The sequence below is a fragment of the Rhynchophorus ferrugineus genome, unplaced genomic scaffold (assembly GCF_030347505.1).
Source record: "Rhynchophorus ferrugineus isolate W39M unplaced genomic scaffold, kcgeb_rfMv2 rfM8, whole genome shotgun sequence".
Classification (NCBI taxonomy): domain Eukaryota; kingdom Metazoa; phylum Arthropoda; class Insecta; order Coleoptera; family Curculionidae; genus Rhynchophorus; species Rhynchophorus ferrugineus.
Window position 1 is genome coordinate 14,475,437 of NW_027472587.1, and position 20,850 is coordinate 14,496,286.

At 36.1% G+C, this 20,850-nt stretch overlaps 1 protein-coding gene across 1 annotated transcript in view; it reads right to left on the reverse strand.

Moving 5' to 3' along the window:
* Positions 1 to 3,644: 3,644 nt before the first annotated feature.
* LOC143200891 (photoreceptor-specific nuclear receptor) overlaps positions 3,645 to 20,850 on the reverse strand; it is a 45,027-nt gene continuing 27,821 nt past the window's right edge. Inside the window, exons 4-8 of the mRNA XM_076411660.1 lie at positions 11,086 to 11,206; positions 6,857 to 6,993; positions 4,369 to 4,598; positions 4,080 to 4,311; positions 3,645 to 4,018 (exon numbers count right to left, since the gene is read on the reverse strand). Coding sequence (XP_076267775.1) covers positions 3,780 to 4,018; positions 4,080 to 4,311; positions 4,369 to 4,598; positions 6,857 to 6,993; positions 11,086 to 11,206 — 959 coding nt within the window. The 3' untranslated portion in view covers positions 3,645 to 3,779. The remainder of the gene's footprint in view (positions 4,019 to 4,079; positions 4,312 to 4,368; positions 4,599 to 6,856; positions 6,994 to 11,085; positions 11,207 to 20,850) is intronic.

The following is a 20,850-nucleotide window of genomic DNA, read 5'->3' on the forward strand; positions in this document are numbered from 1 at the left end:
AAATTATCGATATTTTCTTCTTCGGATTGCTTCAAGGACGTTCGTCCACTTTTTTTTCCTTCGTGGCAGCCGACTAATAGTAAAAATGATCTAATACCCATCGCGGAAAGATAATTTATAAAAAACCAATCATCCAAATCATCATACGCAAGAAATGTTTTACATAATGGGACGCCGATAGTCAACGGTTAAGAACAAAATACGGGCGTTCAAGGTAATGACGGCGACCAGCGCCAACTAGATGGATGTTGTGAAAAAAAAAGGTTTTCCTTGGTCCAAGCGCCGAATACGATTTTGTGCTCGTCACTCTCTAAAATTGGTTCTTGTTTTCGCGACTAGATTCGCATGTTTTTTCTGTCTACTATCTTTCTCTCTCAGCCGCCTCCGATCCATCTCGTAAAAATCCTTTTCTGACGGTTTGGTTTCTAATACAGTACGCACGTTATTGGTGTTATCATCCGTCACCATATCATCATCCTAAACGATATTGATCAATATTTTAAAGCCAGAACTCCTTCTCACTTTTTTATAATTTCAAATTCTACTAAATCACCAGAAGAAAATAACATTTTCAGATGTTGCTCAAGCTTTCAATAAAGCTTGGTATGGGGGTCTAAACTAGTGTTGGGAACTATCGACTGAAATCGACTATCGACTGTTCGGTAATTGACTACATTTTACTATCGACTGTTTCAGTCGCTATTTTTGGTTCTACATGAATGAGAAAATGTGTATAATTTATACTTACATATATATTTATAATATAATATATTGTATATTAATATATATTGTATACAATATATTGTATATTAATATAGCAGCATTTTGGAATGATACTTTTCAAGATTGTGAATGTAATAGGGTCAAAAAGATTAAAATTGTGATTGAAAAATAGTAAAATACTTTTGACTATTTTTGTGACAATAATAGTTAATATTTCGATTACTCTCTCGATTTTTGTTAAAAAATATTTCCGTTCAATAATAAATAAAATATTTATTTTATTTAAAAAAGTTCTAGTAGTTATTGTGCCATTATTTTTAGTTTTGTCAGGAATTAGTTTTTTTTTCTATAATATAGGTATATGTTTAGGTACATAGGTCGTTAATTTTTAGGTTTTGTTTAAGTTCTATTGTATGGTCTATATTTATTATAATATATTATTTGAAAATAGCAAATAATATATTAAAATACAATAAAACATTTGCTTTGAATTATTCCGTTCCATAGAAAAATTCCATTCCTTCTTACAGATCCACAGAACATTCAAATATAAAAGTAATTCTACTTCCTTTAAAATGAAAATATTAATTACATGTCAGTAGTATTCAGTAATTACTTTTTGATGAAATTTCCGAAAAACACCCACATTTGAAGAAAAAGAAAGTGCTGCTTCACTAAGACAATGCACCGTGTCACAAGTCAGTGAAAATGATGGCTTGGAATTGCTTCCTCGTCCACCGTATTCTCCAGATCTCGCCCCCAGAAACTATTTTTTGTTCTCAGATCTCCAGAGAATGCTCGCTGGGAAGAAATTTTCGTGGAATGAAGAGGTGATCGTCGAAACTGAGGACTATTTTGAAGCAAAGGACAAATTGTACTACAAAAATGGTATCGAAAAGTTGGAGAGTCGCTATAATCAGTGTATCACCCTTGAAGGGAGTTATGTTGAATGAAAAAAACTAATTTTGCCAAACAAATATCTGTTATTTTAGGGTCCGTCCTTTATCTGCTCTACACTTGGGACTTACCTACATTCAATGAAAATGTTGTTGCTACATTTGCAGATGACAGTGCAACTCTAGTCATTGAAGAACAACACAGAGTCAACCGAGCTACAAACAGTTACTGCCAAAATACAATGCTAGACAAAAAAGGCGTCAAATTAAATCAGTGCCTAATTATTTCACCTACAAAAGAATCAAGCACAAGCCAATAATATATAAATCAACAAGTGGTTCCATATGGGAATATAGCCAAATATATTGGCATGACCATTAATGTTATACTCAGGTGGAAAGCAGATGTTAAGAAAAAATGGGATGAACTCAAGCTTAAGTACACAATATGTACTGGTTATTAGGTAGCTTATATGATTTTAATTCCTCATCATTAAAAGTTTTCAAGCTTCAGTAATAATTTGATGGAATATATTTTTGCAAAATAAAACTATTGCCCTCTTATTTTATAACACATTGTCATGCAGATATCTTGTGTTACTGAGTCGATTTTAACTATTTTTAAAATCATGTGAAGCCAAAACTACTCTCCTACTAATAAGACTTGTAATGTTCTTATATCCACACTTATACTCAAACAGCAGATACACAGATACAGAATTATTTAAGCCAAGCTAAATAAAACTAATTATTTATTAAATTAGATCTTTATGATGAACACAACAAATAGAACATAACTTTAACAATAAATTTTCTTACTACATATATCAAAAACTAAAAGCAACATTAAAATAAAATTGAACATGTGTAATATTTTTAAAAATATATAATATATTGACATAAACAATTAACATAAGAGAAAATATGAATAAATTTGATTACTCATAACCTTGAAACGTGGATGAATTGAGACTGTGATTCAAAGAAGTCTTTTAAATGTTTGAATTGATTGAACATTCCTAGAATCAATCATCTTGAAATTATACATAAAATCGTTAGGGCATTGTGTCGAAACTTTAAATTAAAACTTACTATTACCATTGGAATTTACACTTTATATATTTTTTATTTAAAACAAAAATCCAACTTAAAAGATGATGTTTTATGTTGGCTTAAAAGGATATTCAAAAGTAAAGTTGTAATAAAAACAAAAATAATATAGAGCGATATCTATCAGTACTGTTAGGAAATAAAGTAATATCTATATTATCTCACGTCAACAGTTTATAATTCATCCTCCAGATGTCGCCACATTATACTGATTATTGGAGCTTCATAAAATACAAATTCAGGATGATAGAGTGCCATCTAGTAGTACATATTTAATTTGTGGTCTAGAAAAATAGAAATCTGCTTACCCTATAAAAAGGGAACTACAAAGGAGATGTTTGTACCTTTTTATGTTGGTAGATTCCCTTCCTATGGTTTCTCAGAAAAATGCACTATAACGTCATAGCCATCTTACGAAAATTCTCCTAACTTATTGGTAATGTAGAGCCCTTTAATGACATTTAAACCCCAATTTAATGAAAATCAAAAATGTTTTTCGTTATAAATCAAACACTTTCGGTTATTTAGTTATATTTAATTTATTTTATAGGACTAGAACATCACATTTCTCATAATTTAACATTACACAAGATACATGTACGATAAATGTCACCGTTTAACCACTGAATAATGTTTTATTTTTCCGTTTACATTTAGTAATATTTCGTTTCTATACAGTATATCGTACGATTTAAAGCGAACAAATTACTTAGGGTTCGAACCTTTTATAATACAGTGTATATTCTAATGTTTTTCGCGGAAACATCTATATATTGTGGAGTTTTCTCTTAAAAAAAGGGTATGTACAGAGCTTGCTTCGTTTTTATACAATTTTTTCGGTAATTTTAGGCGTATTAATTTTGTTTTTTCATGGCATGACTAGATCGTAAATATTAACATGGATATCCATAACAATATATTATATGTATAATATAAACGAGATCAATACTGTTCCGGATCGTTAATATGTATGATCTAGGAGAAAGTCGCTTGATGGTCGATCCAAAGAAGTTGCCACAGTTACATCATGCTCTCGATCATGTTTAACAGTCAGTTCTTATACATGTCGCAGAGGACCTTTTCCATTGGGGTATTCCCGATGGTTTTCTGGAAGAATACCGCTTCGATTCGGGAGGCAGGTACCAATCGGAGAAGTGGCAGCATCAGGAGCAAGCGTCCGAATCGGGCGACCTGCCCAGGTAGTTGGGTTCGACAGTGTTGCCATAGCATCACCTGGGCTTGGTCCTGGAGGTTCTCGATCTGGCTGGGATCTTTTAATCCTTTCGTTTCTGGAACCAGAGACAACGCATTGATATTATAATCATATTTGACGGAGACAAAATAATGTACCGGCTCTGAAGAGGACTATAGCCTTCAGACAGGCAAACTCGGCGGGATCCACGTGGATCGATTTGTAGCGGATCAGGGTATCGGCGAGGATCCTCACATCGGCCGTGGAGGTACCATTTTTATTGTGTTCGTTTATGTTGAACAGTGGACTCGCTGACACGTCCAGTGGCATGCACCACTGGATAGCGTTGAGGAGGAACAGCTCGCTCCAGGCCTCCTCCAGTAATATAACCTAAAAACACCTGGTTATTGATGAACTCCCCTCGAAAATAGAAAAATCAATATCTACCTGGTCTCTAAAAGGTAAACTGGCAAAGCTGGGCAGGTTCTTCGCCCATTTTACCGCCATGAACAATAGCCGAGCTGACGTCTCGTATATAGTTTCGTGGGATGATGGATAGAGACCCGTGGCTAGAGTGGCGGGTTGTGGTTCCGGTCGTACTGGTCCGCTGCTCGAAGAAACGCCACATCCGGACGATGGAGTATCATCTTCTTCATTAGTAACGTCTATGCTTTCTTCTAATATGAAAATGAAAAACGAGTTATTAAGATTCCAATAGTGAAAATCTATAAATAAGAAGTATTTTAAGTATATTCTATTCAAAGAACTTTTGAACATACGTCATCAAGATGTTTAATATATTGTCTGTCGCAATTAGTAAATTCGTTTTAGAATCAGAAAATATTTTCGTTCTCATTTTATTCCAGTTAATTCATCGTGTGATCGTGTGTGATAATTCATCGTCGTTTCATTCTCATACTCAAATATTCGTGAATGATATGATGTACACGTTCAGTCGATATCTTTAGAGTGTCTGCTATTTCATTCAATTTCAATTTAGGTTCATTCAAAATCATTTTGTCGATTTTTTTTATGTTTTCGTCGCCGTATTCGGTGCTCATTTCACCACGTCTAAACTTAGGATACCAATCCTTGATGGTTGATTTTCCTGGGGCAGTGCGCGGAAACTCGGCATCAAGCCAAGTTTTTGCTTCAACTGTATTTTCCCCTTCAAAAAGCAGTATTTTATCAACACACGAAATTCCTTTTTATCCATTTTTTTCACAATAACAAAAGTTGCTTCACTCAAAGTGCTATAATTCACAAACTAATGATCCAGCAGCTGTCAAATTTATACACGCATATTTTGACGGTTAGAACTAACTAACAACATATGGATTTAATTCTAGTAGCGCTATGTGTCAGGCCGGGGACTTTTCAATTAACCTGTTAATAAAACAAGTCTAACCTATAAACTACTGAGGCTTTATATTTAAGTTGTATGTTAACTGTAGTTTAAATTATTCAATAATATCTGCATTAGGTATATTATAATGTTAAAATAAATTACATTTGATAACTTTTCTTTTTATTATTATTATTTTATTTAGACTATAATTTTGTTATATGTCATTGATAAAATAAAGTAAAACTCAGAATTGATGCGGCAACATTGCGACGTTTTGACGTCATAAATTGAGATGACGTAGGTTCACTACTACTTTGGATAGACTATATATTTAACTAAAACATATGAAAATGTGTGAGTTCTTCACAATTATAAATACAACAGATAAAAACGCGCATCTTTGGGAAACCTTGGGAAACGCATCAAGAACAACCGTAAATATGACAAAAATACATTATAAGCCCATTCGATTTAAACGAAACGAACGAATCATCGAAGGCGGCGGGATGGTTAAGCGCAAAGTCGAATTTAAACATGGCCGGCTTCGTTAACTTCATTGTTACGGTGCCGTTGGGGTTTTTTCTGGTAGAAATTATGCGGAGAATGTATCCTTTGTTGTAAAGATGGATCTAGAGTTTTAATCTGTAGCGAATCCCGGCATCCTGCCTGCGCTCGCCTAATTATCCTTTAGGGAACGGACCGGTTTAGGGGACGCGACCGAGAGTTGTAAACTTTTTCGCCGCCCAAGGGGTGACGAAAAAATAACCCTTTTTTCCGTTCGGAACGGGAATTTTCGTTTTTGTTTCTTCTCCGGATTGTTGCCGTTCATTAATTGACCACCGTGCAGATCAATAGTCCTCAGGCAGAGCAGCAGAGAGTTTATTCCAGCTTCGAGTTCTATTGGGTGTATGTAATAAATTACTGTCTTTTCATTATCAGGCTCAAAATATAAATAGAAATCGTCGAAGTTTCTCATCTTCGACCTTCAATACTTCGAGGTATCACAACTAATATCACAACTTCCAAAACTTTTATACCACCAATTACAGGTTTCATAAGATCATACATCTATAACTAGAACATTGCAAATTCATTCTCATACACTAGAAGCGTTTTTTCCTTATTGATATTGGTAGAGAATGCAAAATGATGAAATATAGTTCCTACAATGTCAATTATCTTCTATTAGATATTTTTCTTTATCATAATTTATGCTTTTTACTGGGGTTTTCACTACTAACTAATAAAAACCATTTGATATATTCGAATTCACGTCTGTTGTAGGCCAAAATAATTGGTATTCATATTAGATGCTCGCCAGTATTGTGATAATTTTTTCACGTTAAAAAAAAATTACTTTATAATTATATTAATCAAATTAGTTTCCACCTTTCTGGAAAAATAACGATACCCTGTCTAAAGAACGATGTTATTTTATGTAGATAAATATGAAACCATTGAATTTAACACTTAGGTTAGATGGTCTAACAGTTGTTTATATTGATATTTCACTTTTTCTCCAGCAGATCATAATATATACGGTTACCCAACACAACATTATAAAATGAAAAGTAATCTGTATCTTACCATCATTGTCGCTGTTGTTCTCTTTGCTTGGGCTTGGCTCTCGTGGAGATTCTCTTGCCAAAGCGGTAGGTTGATGTAGAGGAGGCAGTAGAGCGTGTCCATATCTGACAGGAGATAAAGCCATTGTTAAGGGTGGCCTAACAAATATAACATAAATTACAACAAAACTAAATAATATGATATACGATATACAATGTGTATGTAAGTGTCAGAAATAATTGGATAAGGTTAGTCAGAAATGGGTTTCCTGCTTCATTGTTCATACATTGTTTCTAATATTCTCTTTATATATATTGACCTTTTTGAGGAATAGATATGTTGTCTCTTCGCAATTTCTCTTATGATTTGGTCTAAAGTATCCAGTTAAACAACTTGGTGAAACCCTGTGTTTCTACATACAAATACATTGATAATGTTTTCGCCATAATTCCAAATGTGTTTCAACATTCTTTGTTCTGTATATATAGTTATGCCATGACATCCTTAATCTATGATTTTCAAAAGTGTTCAGAATATATATGAGCATTGGTTTGAATATGAAAACGTTTGAAGAGAGAAATAGTACTAACTGTTTTTCAGATTTGGCAAATACATTAAATAGAATGCGGGAATTAAATGTACTTTTCTGAAGAAAGATGTAGATAGCGTAAAAGGTAAATATGCTCTATAATGAACCAGGAACCACCACATAAAAAACGCGCCTCAACCTCATGGGTGGTGTGGAAAAGAGAGCAAGAGAGCTCAATAAAAATATAATGAAAATATTATTGTAGTTTTAAGTCCTTCCATAATATGTGCATTAGTGTACTATGATGTTAAAATAAATTATAGCTTTTGTATGTCAAAGCCAAACTGAACTAAAATTCAGAGTTGTTGCGGTAACATTTTGACATCATCAATTCAGTTTTTTTTATTATTAATTAATTATTACATTGTTACTACTCCTTTCCGACTAACCATTTATTATGTACTGATAATTGTGATTTTCTTTCAATTAGCCAATATATTTTCCTATATTTCAATTCCAGTTTTTTTCTTTTCTTCTTTACATGTTTTTTCCAGCGAAGTCTTGCATCAAGATTCATTCCGAGATATTTAGCGTTGTTGCTCTATGGCATGACAATATTATTCAATGTTACTGGTACTTGTACGGTCTGATTTTAGGTGAACTGCGCATGCATAGATTTACTTTCGTTAATTTTTATTTTCCAATCTTGTGTCCAATTATTTAACTTGTCACTTGCTTGTTGTAATTTTCGTGTGGCTTTTACACTATTGTCTCCGACAGCTATAATCGCAGTATCATCAGGAAATGTAGCCATCGTAATATTCTCCATTTATAGTATATCACAAGTGTGGAGTAGATAAAGCATTGGCCCCAGTACACTTCCTTATGTTACACCTGCTTTAGCTTCTTTTATTGTAGAACAAGCTTCTTCTTGTTTTACTCTAAGCATTCTGACTGCAATGTACGCTTTTAGTACTTCGGTATTTTGTTATTGTATTTTGTTACATTTTTATTATTAGTAACTGTAATTCTGATGACATGATCAGACGAAATATACGATTTTTTTGACCTGCACCTTGAATAGTATAACAATATATAACCCCTTTTAACGTTGATGAAGGTTCGAGCGGGAATAAACCGACGCAGTACGATCTATATATAACTCCATTCACGTCATATGCGAACTGGTTTTACCTTTTAGCGACCTGTTCATAGTTGATCGCGTCGATTTTCGTTGCTAGACCGATCTGCTTTGAGGTTGGAACGTTTTTGATCGAAGAGCGATCGCTTCACATTACCGACCGTTTGTCATACGTTAAAACATCCTTCTTTGAGTCTCGCTTGGATATACCGTCACCGGAGAAACGATGCGTATGATGCCGATGGTATTTTTAATTATTGCTCATTGATTCGGTGGATAGATCGTTATTTTGTAGACGCTCTTGGTTTTTTTTTTATCACAAATAGAGTTCGGGTCTCATATTCGTCTCACATCTTCATAGCTTAACCCTTAAAGAATATTCTTTTAAGAGGATTTTTCAAAACTCGAATTATTTTTGGAGATATAGCGGTTTTAGTGATGCGACATCTAAAAACGACACTTTAAACGCGTGTTTCTCGAAAATACTATTTTTCGGCAATCTTATTTCGCCGAAGTATGACCGTTCGAAAAAACTAAACATTTTTGTTGACATTTTTTATAATTTCGAATTTTTATTTCTAAAAATATTTTGATAACTATCTCTTTTCTTTCTATTTGATCATCTTACATATATATATATATATATATATATATATATAGACAGAAGACATCCGGTCTTACCCAGCCTGGTTACTGGCGTGACTGGGATCATTTTCCTTGTCGGATTTTACACTTTTGCCTATAACATTCATAACTATTAAACAATTACAAACATAAATTTACGACCATGCCCCAGCAGGATTCGAACCCGCGGCTATCGCAACAGTAGGAGGACCGTCCCATCGCCTTTACCACTGCGCCACCAAGCCGGCATTTGATCATTTTAGATTATATTTATGTATTTTTTTGTATATTTGCGTATACATTTAAAGAAATTTGTTATTATTACGTTATTTATATAGTATTTAAGGTTAATATTATTTGTTTAAAAACTAACAACGTAATAAAAATGTTCAAATAAAATACATTATTTTCCAAGAGATTTTATTCTCACATAAATGCGGGTTTTAAAAGTAAACAATAATAAATTTAAGGAATCCTCTTATCAGGTCCCGCATCAAGCTTTCGGACAGGAAGATTTGTTCTTTGCATTTCAGACCAAATAATAATAATAAATATGAAAGAGCATTGCTTAACCAAGATACGAAAGATACAAAAAAAACTAAGACGTAAGTATACTTGTAGTAACATTGCAAGCAAGAATTATTACATATATTTTCATTATTCTGCTATTATGTTATATTATTTAAATGTTATTTTCTGGGCATGAATTTTGAACGAAGTTTGACATGGAAAAAACATATAGCGCCAAAACTAAAACAGCTTGTGCTTAAACTAAACCAAGTGTATTTGCGGATGGGGCCTAAATCTAAATTATCATTAGATAACAAGATTTTGCTGCATAAGTCAATACTTAGGCCCATTTGGACATATGATATTGAACTGTGGGGTACAACTAGCATATCTAACATAGCTATCCTAAAGAGGTTCCAGAATAAAGTATAAAGTGTCATATTATATCTCCAACAAAATGATTCAGCACGATATCCCTATAGAACCTATAACGAGTGTGATTCGAAATGTTAGTGCGAAATATTCTGATAGACTATTAGTGCATCCCAATGCACTCGCCACACAGTTAAATGTGCGCGATGACAGTGTAGTGCATCGGCTACTACCATACGAACTGATCAATAGACACGTAGAGTGAGATTTAATAATCTCTAGAATAAGTTAGAATAGCCTTTAGAATAAGTTAGAATAGTATCTAGAATAAGATTTAGATTATAAGTTATACAGCAGATCACTTACTGAAATGATTTTCTACATGTCAACATAGTACATGTATTGCTTGTTTTTGTACATGAAAATAAAAATAGGATTGCAAAGGGAAAAAATGAAAAATTTTTCATTGTTACATATAATATGGATAATGTCCAATTAAATACATATAAAAATAAATATAAAAGAAAAATGGGTTTGTAATCAAAATTGTATTATGTCATTCTTGTATTCAGTAAATTTAAATTTTGTATTTTAGCTATATTTCGGATAAATTATTATATAATTTATAGTTTTCTAATTTATTTTTTCTAATTAGGTTATAGATTGTCAGATTAGATAATGTTTTTGGCGTACATTGAAAATGTTTTTTATACAAATATTTAGCAGTATTTAGATAAATTATTTTATTAATATCGAATCTTTTAATTTTCACCTGTGATAAATATTCCCACTTGGCGCGCCCTCTGATGGTTAAGATGCACAACACTAGGCTACAACTTTATATATTAGCATGTTCTTAAACACTTTAGTTTTAGACATATGAAAAAAAAACGATATTTTCTAATTTTTAGCCTAGAATAGCCTCTTAACACCAATGAAACTATCATAGTTTTTTAATATATACGTCAAATAGCAACTCCGGAATCTGGATTTCGAATCAGGTAGTTTGTATTAGTAGTAGAGCGAAAGATGCAAAAACAAACGTCAAAACAACGAATGGTGTTTTGGACTTACCCGAAAACGCCTACTGCGACGGCCGCCTCTCTCAGAGCCCTCTCTTGTTCGGCGCTCATGTCCCTCAATGTCTCCGGTCGGATGGTAGCTGTGTTTCTCGGTTGACGTTCGTTTTGTACGGCTAAAAGTATAACTGGCTTAAAAAGTTGTATCTAATCAAAAGCGAGTTAGGCAATCTAAACGACGAAATATTTTTAACGGTTTTAGCGTGTTAACGAAGACGTAATGTTTTCGTAAGTTTTATTTTATGAATTTTTATTTGATTAATTAGGCTACGATACATGTGTTTCAAATATATTTTCAATGAGACTTCCTGGAATAGAAGCCTCATCAAAATACCTTTAATTAACACGCGTCAATAACAATTATCTGTATATTATAAGTATATTGAGATGAATATTGATTGACAAAAAGCACATTAATTAAGTCACATAGAAATAAAGGAAATAAAATACCGGTACTTAATCAGTTTCTGTTATAGAATCAAGTTTTAAAACCCATTAGCTCTTTGCCTGTTTTGTGATCATTTTTTCACTTCAAAAAAGCTTTTAAAGAGAATATTTTGAACCATATATAACACGCAAAGAGCTAATAGGTTTTAGATATACGAAAATATTAATAATAAAATATTGAAATGTTAAGTTTGAAAAGTTATAAGTTTGAATGTTCTCTTTAAAGGCCCTTTTGAAGTGAAAAAATGATCACAAAACATATATATGTATATATAACTAACTATAACTTTTTCACATCATTCTGGTAACAAGGCAATAACGTGTCAAAAAAAACTGTATCTGCTTGATAGTTCAATCAATCAAGGATCCATATTTGTACTTTTGCTTTGTGAACCCGTCCGACTGTCTAGCCATGCTACATCAATATGAACAAGTCGTAATCAGAAAGAGCAAGGCCCGGAGAATACGGCGGGACGGGGGATCATTTCCCATTTTAATGTTTCCACTGGTTTGACAACATAAGGTCGAGCGTTGAGTAATGCCTTCAAATCACGGTCTTAAATGGTGGACTATCCAGAATACTTTTTGTTTTCGGTGACAAAATCACCACATTTCAAACGTCAAACCCAATATTCACATGTTGATCGACTGAACATGGTTGCCGCATATGAAATTTATTCGATAAAAATCACTTTTTCAGTTCACTGAAAAAATATTTAGTTCATAACAGGTCAATTGAAAAGTCCCCGGCCTACCATAGTAAAACATTTTTTTTTAGAAAAATTAGTTTTTTTATTCCACATAATTCCCTTCAAGGGTAATACGCTGATTATAGCAATTCTCCAACATTTTTATTTGTTCACATTGTCTCCCTCCCTATCACTGCATTTTTAATCCAATTGGGTTGATGTTGGGTATTGCAAAGAATTATTACAATAGATATTCAGGTCGAGGGGGATATTCAAACCAGAACTGTCTGAATTGTCGAAAATAACACCTTCGGTTTGTATGAGCTCGGTCAGACATATTGAAGTAGAAATTGACAAATAGTGGAATCTTGAGCAAGTTTTTAATAGATTGGAAATAAAGAGCTTGGTTATTAACTTGACTAGTATTTCAGAAAGTGTATTGAAAAAAATTCAATAAAACTTTATGAATGTCGGTTTATGATTCAATGCTGACGATTACCAAGACAGGTTACTGAAAGAGGAAACCACTAAAGGTCAGTATACAATTAATAAACTTTAATTGTAAGGAATTGTATTATATAGTGTGAAAGCTTTATGAGCATGTGTATTATTGTTCAGAATATACATGAACGTTTGGTTAACATGTATAAGTAGAGAAATAATTCTAACTATTTTGCAGATATGGCAAATGCATTAAGGAGGATTCAGTGATTAAATGTAGTTTTATCAATAAATATGTATACAGATAGTAACAGGACAAACTAAAGAGAAATGTAGTAATATCATAATAACTTTACAAGGATACATTGCATCGAAAGAAACAAGAACTAAGCGTAAAACATAAATATGCTCTCTAATGAAAATTAAACACATTACTATGATATACAATTGTTAATTAAGTGGATTAGGCCTTCGGGGGATACCACTACATATAAAAACGCGTCTAGAACCCTACCGATACTAGTGTGGAAAAAAGCTCAATGTAAATATAATAAAGCAACTCTAACCTATAAATTATTGTGGCTGTAAAATTTATTGTAGTTTTAAATTCTTCGATAATAAAAGGATTTGATGTACTATAATGTTAAAATAAATTATATTTAATAGAATATTTGTTAAATTATTTTATTTATATTAAAATTTTGTTATATATCAGAGCCAAAATGTACTAAAACTCATAGCAGCTGCGGCAACATTACGACGTTTCCTGATTTTGACTATATTTTGTTTTTAGCTATTTTATTTGTTCAATAATAATTTCCGTTAAGTGAAAAGTATATTTAGTTACTTGAAAGCAACAGATAAATAAGAACCAACTAATTAGCGGCTTTAGGTGCGCAATTAACGCGACGATTGGCGACGTGAGCGGAGATGAAAAAGAACATCCCCCATTTCAATTATCATCGCTCCCCCCTCTACACCCCGAAGCACGCCGCCCTTCCCATCTCCCCCCCGTTCGAAAAACTCCGAGTTATGCGCGTTTAAATTCCAGATTAATGGCGAACGGGCTAATCCCCCCTCGCCGACCTCCCGCCCGCCCCCCTTTAGAGACCATCAAAAACAATCGCCTACCGAGCGACTCCATGACCGTTCCACGGCCATCTATTCAAGATTGTAAATTGCCGCCGCCCGTACACGTCGCATGCGTCGTCGTCGCACGCACAGACTGTGCCCCACCGTACGCCCGCCGCCTCGCAACCCGGCCCATTCTAAACGCCGGTCCCGGGAGTTTTGGCAGAGCGTTTGGTGGGAATTAAGCGGCTCCGAATCGCATTAATCAGCGTCTCTTAAATCCGGGATATAACTGTTTGTTACGGGTACCGTCGGGGTGGAGTGGAGCGGGGGTGGCGAGGGGGGCGGATTTCCAAGCTAGCACTGTCGCCGGCTCCGTTGCCTGATGGGGGCGGTGGCGAGGACCGGCTGAGGGGGAGGGAGGAGGATGGGGAGTCTGCGGCGGCGGCGGCGGCCATGTTGCCGTTTCGACGGGACGACATTGATTGACAATATATATCGAGTATCCGTTATAGATTGCGTCGCGCGTTAGAATGGAATCATCTGATCGATTCGGGCGACCCGAAACTTTTATTTATCGTCGTTTCGGTTGTTTTTTCCGGCCGACGAACGGTAGGTAACCGGCGGGATAACTTTTTTAACGGCTTTGTATCCTTTAAGAGTCTTCATTGGTATCAGAGTATTTGAGAAGCTGCTATTAAAACATATAGGACCAATAATTAATAATCCTCCAAGTATATGGAGTAACGGCGGTCATTTGAAACGCATTTGAAGTTTCAAAAGATTTTGATCGGGTATGGCATTTCGGATTAACCTACAAAATGAGTAAATATTAAATGAGTAATTTTCGAAAGTCTATTGAAAGAAAGAAAGAAGAAAATAAGCCACCACGCCGTCAAACAATCGATCCTCCCACAGCGTCGATTTTGGTAGACCTGTCCGAAAAATAGCTTCTTTTCAACGTTGTCGATGGACAACAATCAAGTGCCAAAGCGACGATGAAGCAACGGTATCTGTGTGACCGAAAGATATCAACAGCCGTACCAGATCGCAACCATACCAACCACAACCGTTTTGATTTATCATATGTTTCAAAGCCCTTTTCATGCAGCACATTTTGTTTGGTATATCAGTATTTTGTATTTGATTTTTTTCCATACTTTTTTGTATTTTTAATTGTTTAAAATAATTGTATGTAAAATTCTGGCAGGGTAGTGTTGTAGCGACCTTGAGGCATGTCGGATTTTACATCGTGAAATAACGGTCAACAAAGTACCCAGAAATATAATCCCAGATGTTGAACACGGGCGAGCAGCAGCGCCAACTAGAACCCAACAACGAATAGCTGGCAACCCCGAGACGTTTATCTGGGATGTTATTGAAGAGGATTTCTGATCATTCAGTACCCGACCATCGTTTGGTTTAGACGTGCAATCATCGACTGCCCAATCCTCGTCACAAAATAACTCTGCCACGTGCATTTCTTTTCTTTTAAATCATTATAGTGTGATCTTGTTTATTGTTTAATATCTTGTTTATTATTTAATATCTGTTCGTCTAGAAATAAATATCTATTCTCCATATAATTAGATTCCATTCGTACCGAAATAAATAGCCGAATATTTTGTCTTTATCTAACCGCATCTGTACCCTAAAAAAGTATCACATGAAGAGGCATTCTCAACACTTAAACCTATTTCCGCTCGAGTTTCCCAAAGTAGTGTCCTGGGGCCACTCCTGTATCTGTTCTACATTGCTGATATCCCAACAACAAAAGAGATAGTACTTGAAACATTTGCCGACGACACAGTTATCATGGCAAAGGATGTATCTCTGTGTCAAGCTGTAGAAAAAGTATAAATAGCGGTCAATAAAATGTATAAATCGACTAGAGAATAGAAAATACAGCTTAATAGCTCCAAATCTGTCCTGTCCAATTTTGCATTGCGGCGAAAGGACGAAAACTTAATTATATCACTTGACAGATGTCAGATTTCTCAAGCAGAATTAGCTAAATACCTCAGAATATATCTCGATGGTAGGTTAAATTGAAAGCATCATATTAGATAAAAAGCAGAGCAGGTGACTTCGAGTCTAAATCAAGCAAATGTACTAGTTAGTAGGCGGATACTCTCAACTTATGCCTAAAATTAAGATATTTGTTTATCAGTCAATCACAAAGCCAATTCGGACCTATGGGGTGCAAATATGGAGTTGCCCGAAAACATCAAAAAAGCTAGTAATCCAACGAACCCAAAACAAACTTCTGCGATTAATTGCCAATGCTTATCGCAACGTAACCAAGGAAGAGCGACATAACATACGAAGGGGTCTAAGATTTCACCTTAAAACATGGAATAAGCTTGCTAAATCACAAGCAACGTGGGAGCAATACAGCTAATGGACAAAACGCAGGAAATCAGAAGATTGAAGCGAACCAAACCACACAAATTTTTTAGTGTAAAAGTGTATTCTTAACTTTAACTTAAGTAGATTAGTTTTATTTTAAATTGAGAAATACATACTGATGTATTAATCTCGTACTCGCCTTGCTTGTGTATTAATGCAAGTACAACAGAACGGTAGTAATAAATTAAATTGTAAATTAAGATCGTACTAAGCATATCTAATGTAGGATTTTATTAATTAAATAAAATTAAAGTGTCTTTTCCTATGGTCAACACAAATAATTAAAACAATCTCCAAAGGCTACGGTGTCGCCACAGTGCTTAACCCTCTCATCTGCAGAAAAACTAAATTGTCTCCGATGACTAAAGTTTTGTTTTATAAGCTGCTTATCAGATCGGTCATGTTATACGGATCTAACACTTGATATCGGTTTGCCAGGCTGGAACTAGTGGAAAATCTTCAAGTAATGCAAAATAAACTCAGGAAAACTCTGAACGCGCCATGGTTTCTCAGAAATACCCAAATTCCTCGGGAGACTGACATATTAGAAATAAGACGGTTCGTTTTCTCCTTATACAAGAAAATCCATGCAACCTCAGCTCCCTCCAAAAATTCCCACATCAGAGGCCTGTCAGAGGCATTCCCAATCCGGTAACCCCGAAGACTATCCCCTTAACAACGGTTCTCCAAGCCGTCTAAGCAAGCGCCTTCACGGGCAATCCTCTCTTATAAATTGATTTAACATCAGCAAGGAAACAGTTCCAGCTGGTAGATCAGACCAAAAAGACCATAAAGAGTACACAGAGGGGAACACAAAGGATACACGAAGGGAAACTAAAAGAGAAATCTGGTAGTCCATTGTTCCAAAGCCCAACCTGACCATTTCCAGTCCGAATCTGTTAACCACAATCTTGACGAGTCACCATCGGCAAGTCACGAGCGCGAAAACCGAATTAGGCGACATTAGGCTCGTTATCCGACCGACAATCGTTAAATACCGCAGAGTGACGGTGGTCTGGGGCGGTACTTTTTTCCTACCGGGGCATCGCAGCGGGACGTTGCTCGTTTGCCTGACAAATTGGCCCGTGGCGAGAGGGCGTCGGGGCTAGCGGACGGGGTAGGCACGTGTCGGCCTTGCGACGTATGCAAAATAATTGAGCGTTACATTTAAATGAAGGACCTGTTCCGTTACCGTCCTTGCGGATGGTACAAGAAACGCGTCATGATCAAAGGATTGCGCGCTAAATTACGTTTTGCGGCTGCGGCGCACCGTCGGGGGTGAGAAAGGAGCAGTTTGGTGAAGTGTCCGAGTGCCTTTAAGGGGCTCGTCGTGAGATAATTTGTTGTTAAAAGGGGTGAGGGGTACTGGAGCGCGTAAGCGATTTGTATTAGTTGTTTTTAGTCAGTAACAGTAACTTTCAGTATAAGCCCTCTCAGTTTATATTTTCAGTATTATTATCAGTTTTTGTAGTCTCGTTATCTGATGATAATACACAAAGTTTGAAATAGTGAAGTGTGACCAAATGAGGAATACAGCAGCATACGGCATCAAGCCAAGTTTTTGCTTCAACTGTATTTTGTCCCTTCAAAAAGCAATATTTTATCAACTCGCGAAATTCCTTTTTATCCATTTTTTTCACAATAACAAAAGCTGCTTCATTCAAAATGCTGTAATTTCACAAACTAATAATTCGACAGCTGTCAAATTTATACACGCATCTATTGAGTGTTAGGGATAACTAAAAAAAACATATGGATTTATGCGACCGCTACGACCCTTTAGGCCACCACACATTCACCTACAGCAAGTTCAAAGATTGGCAACGCCGGTGGATTGGTACCATGGGGTTCCCGGCTATAAAAGACCACCACGACGACGTCTTGCTCTCTTTTCTTTCCTCTACCCCCTTGTAACAGTACCACTTCCACAGCGCTACCGTACTTCCTCTACCCAACCTAACATCCAGTCCACATGTATCAGTTTAAAACGAAATAAACAAGTATTTCTTCATTCAATGTTTTTAGTTCTCGTGCAAATTCCTGCCAAAAATAGTAGTGAGTATTCGGACAAACAATCGCATCGACAGCCACACATTTCAACCGACCGATCAGACGAACATCCCTACAGTTGGTGACCCCGACGTGATCAAAGTGCCTAACAGGTAATTCATCTCAACATAAGCCACTCGACAGGTGCTTGAGAAATGGAACCTGTCATTACCATATGGTCGACGTTATCCCACGAGACTAGTCTGTTGGACAAAAAAAATAGAAGCCCATCATGCATAACTTTAACACATGAACACCCTTGCATCACGAAACGGGACACGTAAGGCACCAGACTTATAGGTACCCTCAAACAAATCGGAACGCCCCGAGACGAACGACGTCCCGCTACAACTTCGATGGCAGCTGATCCCGTAAAACTCCTCGCTCAGGTTGGGCTCCCCATCTCATGAGCAGTCCATGGGCGATTCATTGTGTGATTACGGGTGCACTCCGGAACCTGCACCACATAGATGTACATTTCACGGCGGCTCCACTAGGAAGGGAGTGATGTAGCGACCGCTACGACCCTTTAGGCCACCACGCATTCACCTACAGCAAGTTCAAAGGTTGGCAACGTCGGTGGATTGGTACCATGTGGTTCCCGGATATAAAAGACCACCACGACGACGTCTCGCTCTCTTTCCTTTTCTCTACCCCCTTGTAACAGTACCACTTCCACAGCGCTACCGTACTTCCTTTACCTAACCTAATATCCTGTCAATTCTCCCGTCGACCACACGAAATAAACAAGTATTTCTTCAATCAGTGTTTTTAGTTCTCGTGCAAATTCCTTCCAAAAACAGTAGTGAATGTTCGGACAAACAATCGCATCGACAGCCACACATTTCGACCGAGCGATCAGACGAACATTCCTACAGATTTAATTCTAGTAGCGCCATCTATGTTTCAGGCCGGGGACTTTTCAGTTGACCTGTTATAACATACTGACATATTGAAACACATATAATCCGTTAAAAGCAATTAAAAACCTCTCATTATAAATCAAAAATATCACTTCCTCGCCCGTCCTCCCGCGATAAAACAATCAGCGCTTTATTATCCGCATTCTTCATCTGTACGATCGTCGTTCCGTCTTATTCCCAACACCAATCTCGTCTCGCGTCCCAGTCAAAGGAAAGATGGCGCGCTCTCAGACGCTACGACAAAGAACCCCGCCCGTCTCCACCCCCGCGCAACCTCCTCGCCGACCACACGATTGGCTTCGTTTGTCGGGGGAAATTAAGGCGCCTCCAGGCCTCTCGCTTTTACAATTTGACAATCAACGAGTGGGATCGCGCCTTATCCCCGGACGATCAATTATTTATCGCTGATTCAGGATGTTTAAAGGCGAAATGAGGAGAACACCGACTGCGAAAAGTTTTGGCACGGTTTGGGTAAAAAGAAATACGAGCTAATGCGGATGATTTAAATTATCGTCGTTATTAGAGTGTGTTATAAACTAACTCATTAATATATTAGCGGATAGTTTTATGAATATTGGGTGTTTTACTTGAAATCAAATACTTATGATAATGATACCAGATTAAAAATGTGTTATATATTAACTCATGAATATTTTAACAGATATTTTTGTAAATGTTATGTATCTATGGTATATGATATATTGTGTGTTATACTCACTATATATTAAAATATGCATTTTGCATTATTATTATGCATTAAGTCATAACAGGTCAATTGAAAAGTTAGCGGCCTGACACATAGATGGCGCTACTAGAATTAAATCCATATGTTTTTTAGTTAGCCTTAACCATCAAAAGACGCGTGTATGAATTTGACAGCTGTCGGATCATTAGTTTGTGAATTGTAGTATTTTAAATGAAGCAACTTTTATTATTGTGAAAAAAAATTATAAAAAGGAATTTCGCGTGTTGATATAATATTGTTCTTTGAAAGGAAAAAATACAGTTGAAGCAAAAATTGGCTTGATGCCGAGTTTCCGGACACTGCCCCAGGAAAATCGACCATCAAGGATTGGTGCTCAGTTTAGACGTGGTGAAATGAGCACCGAAGACGGTGAACGCAGTGGGTGCCCAAAAGAGGTTGTTACCGACCAAAACATTTTAAAAATCCACAAAATGATTTTGATTGACCGTAAATTGAAACTGAATGAAATAGCAGACACTTTAAAGATATCAACTGAACGTGTACATCATATAATTCACGAATATTTGGGTATGAGCAAGGTGTGCAAAGTGGGTGTCACGCGAGATTACTTTTGGCCAAAAACAACGACAAGTTGATGATTCGGAGCAGTGTATGAAGATTATCAAACGTAATAAACCCGAGTTTTTACGTGGATATGTGACAATGGATGAAACATGGCTACATCATTTCACTCCGAACTAAAATCGACAGTCATCCGAGTGGACTGCACACAATGAACCCGCTCCAGAGCATAGCAAAACCCAACAATCGGCCGGCAGGTTTATGGTGTCTGCATTTTGGGATGCGCATGGAATAATTTTCATTGACTACCTTGAAAAAGGAAGGACCATCAACAGCAACTATTACATAACGTTATTGGACCGTTTGAAGGACGAAATTGCTTCTTCATCCACCGTATTCTCCAGATCTGGCCCCCAGCGACTATTTCCTGTTCTCAGATCTCAAAAGAATGCTCGCTAGGAATA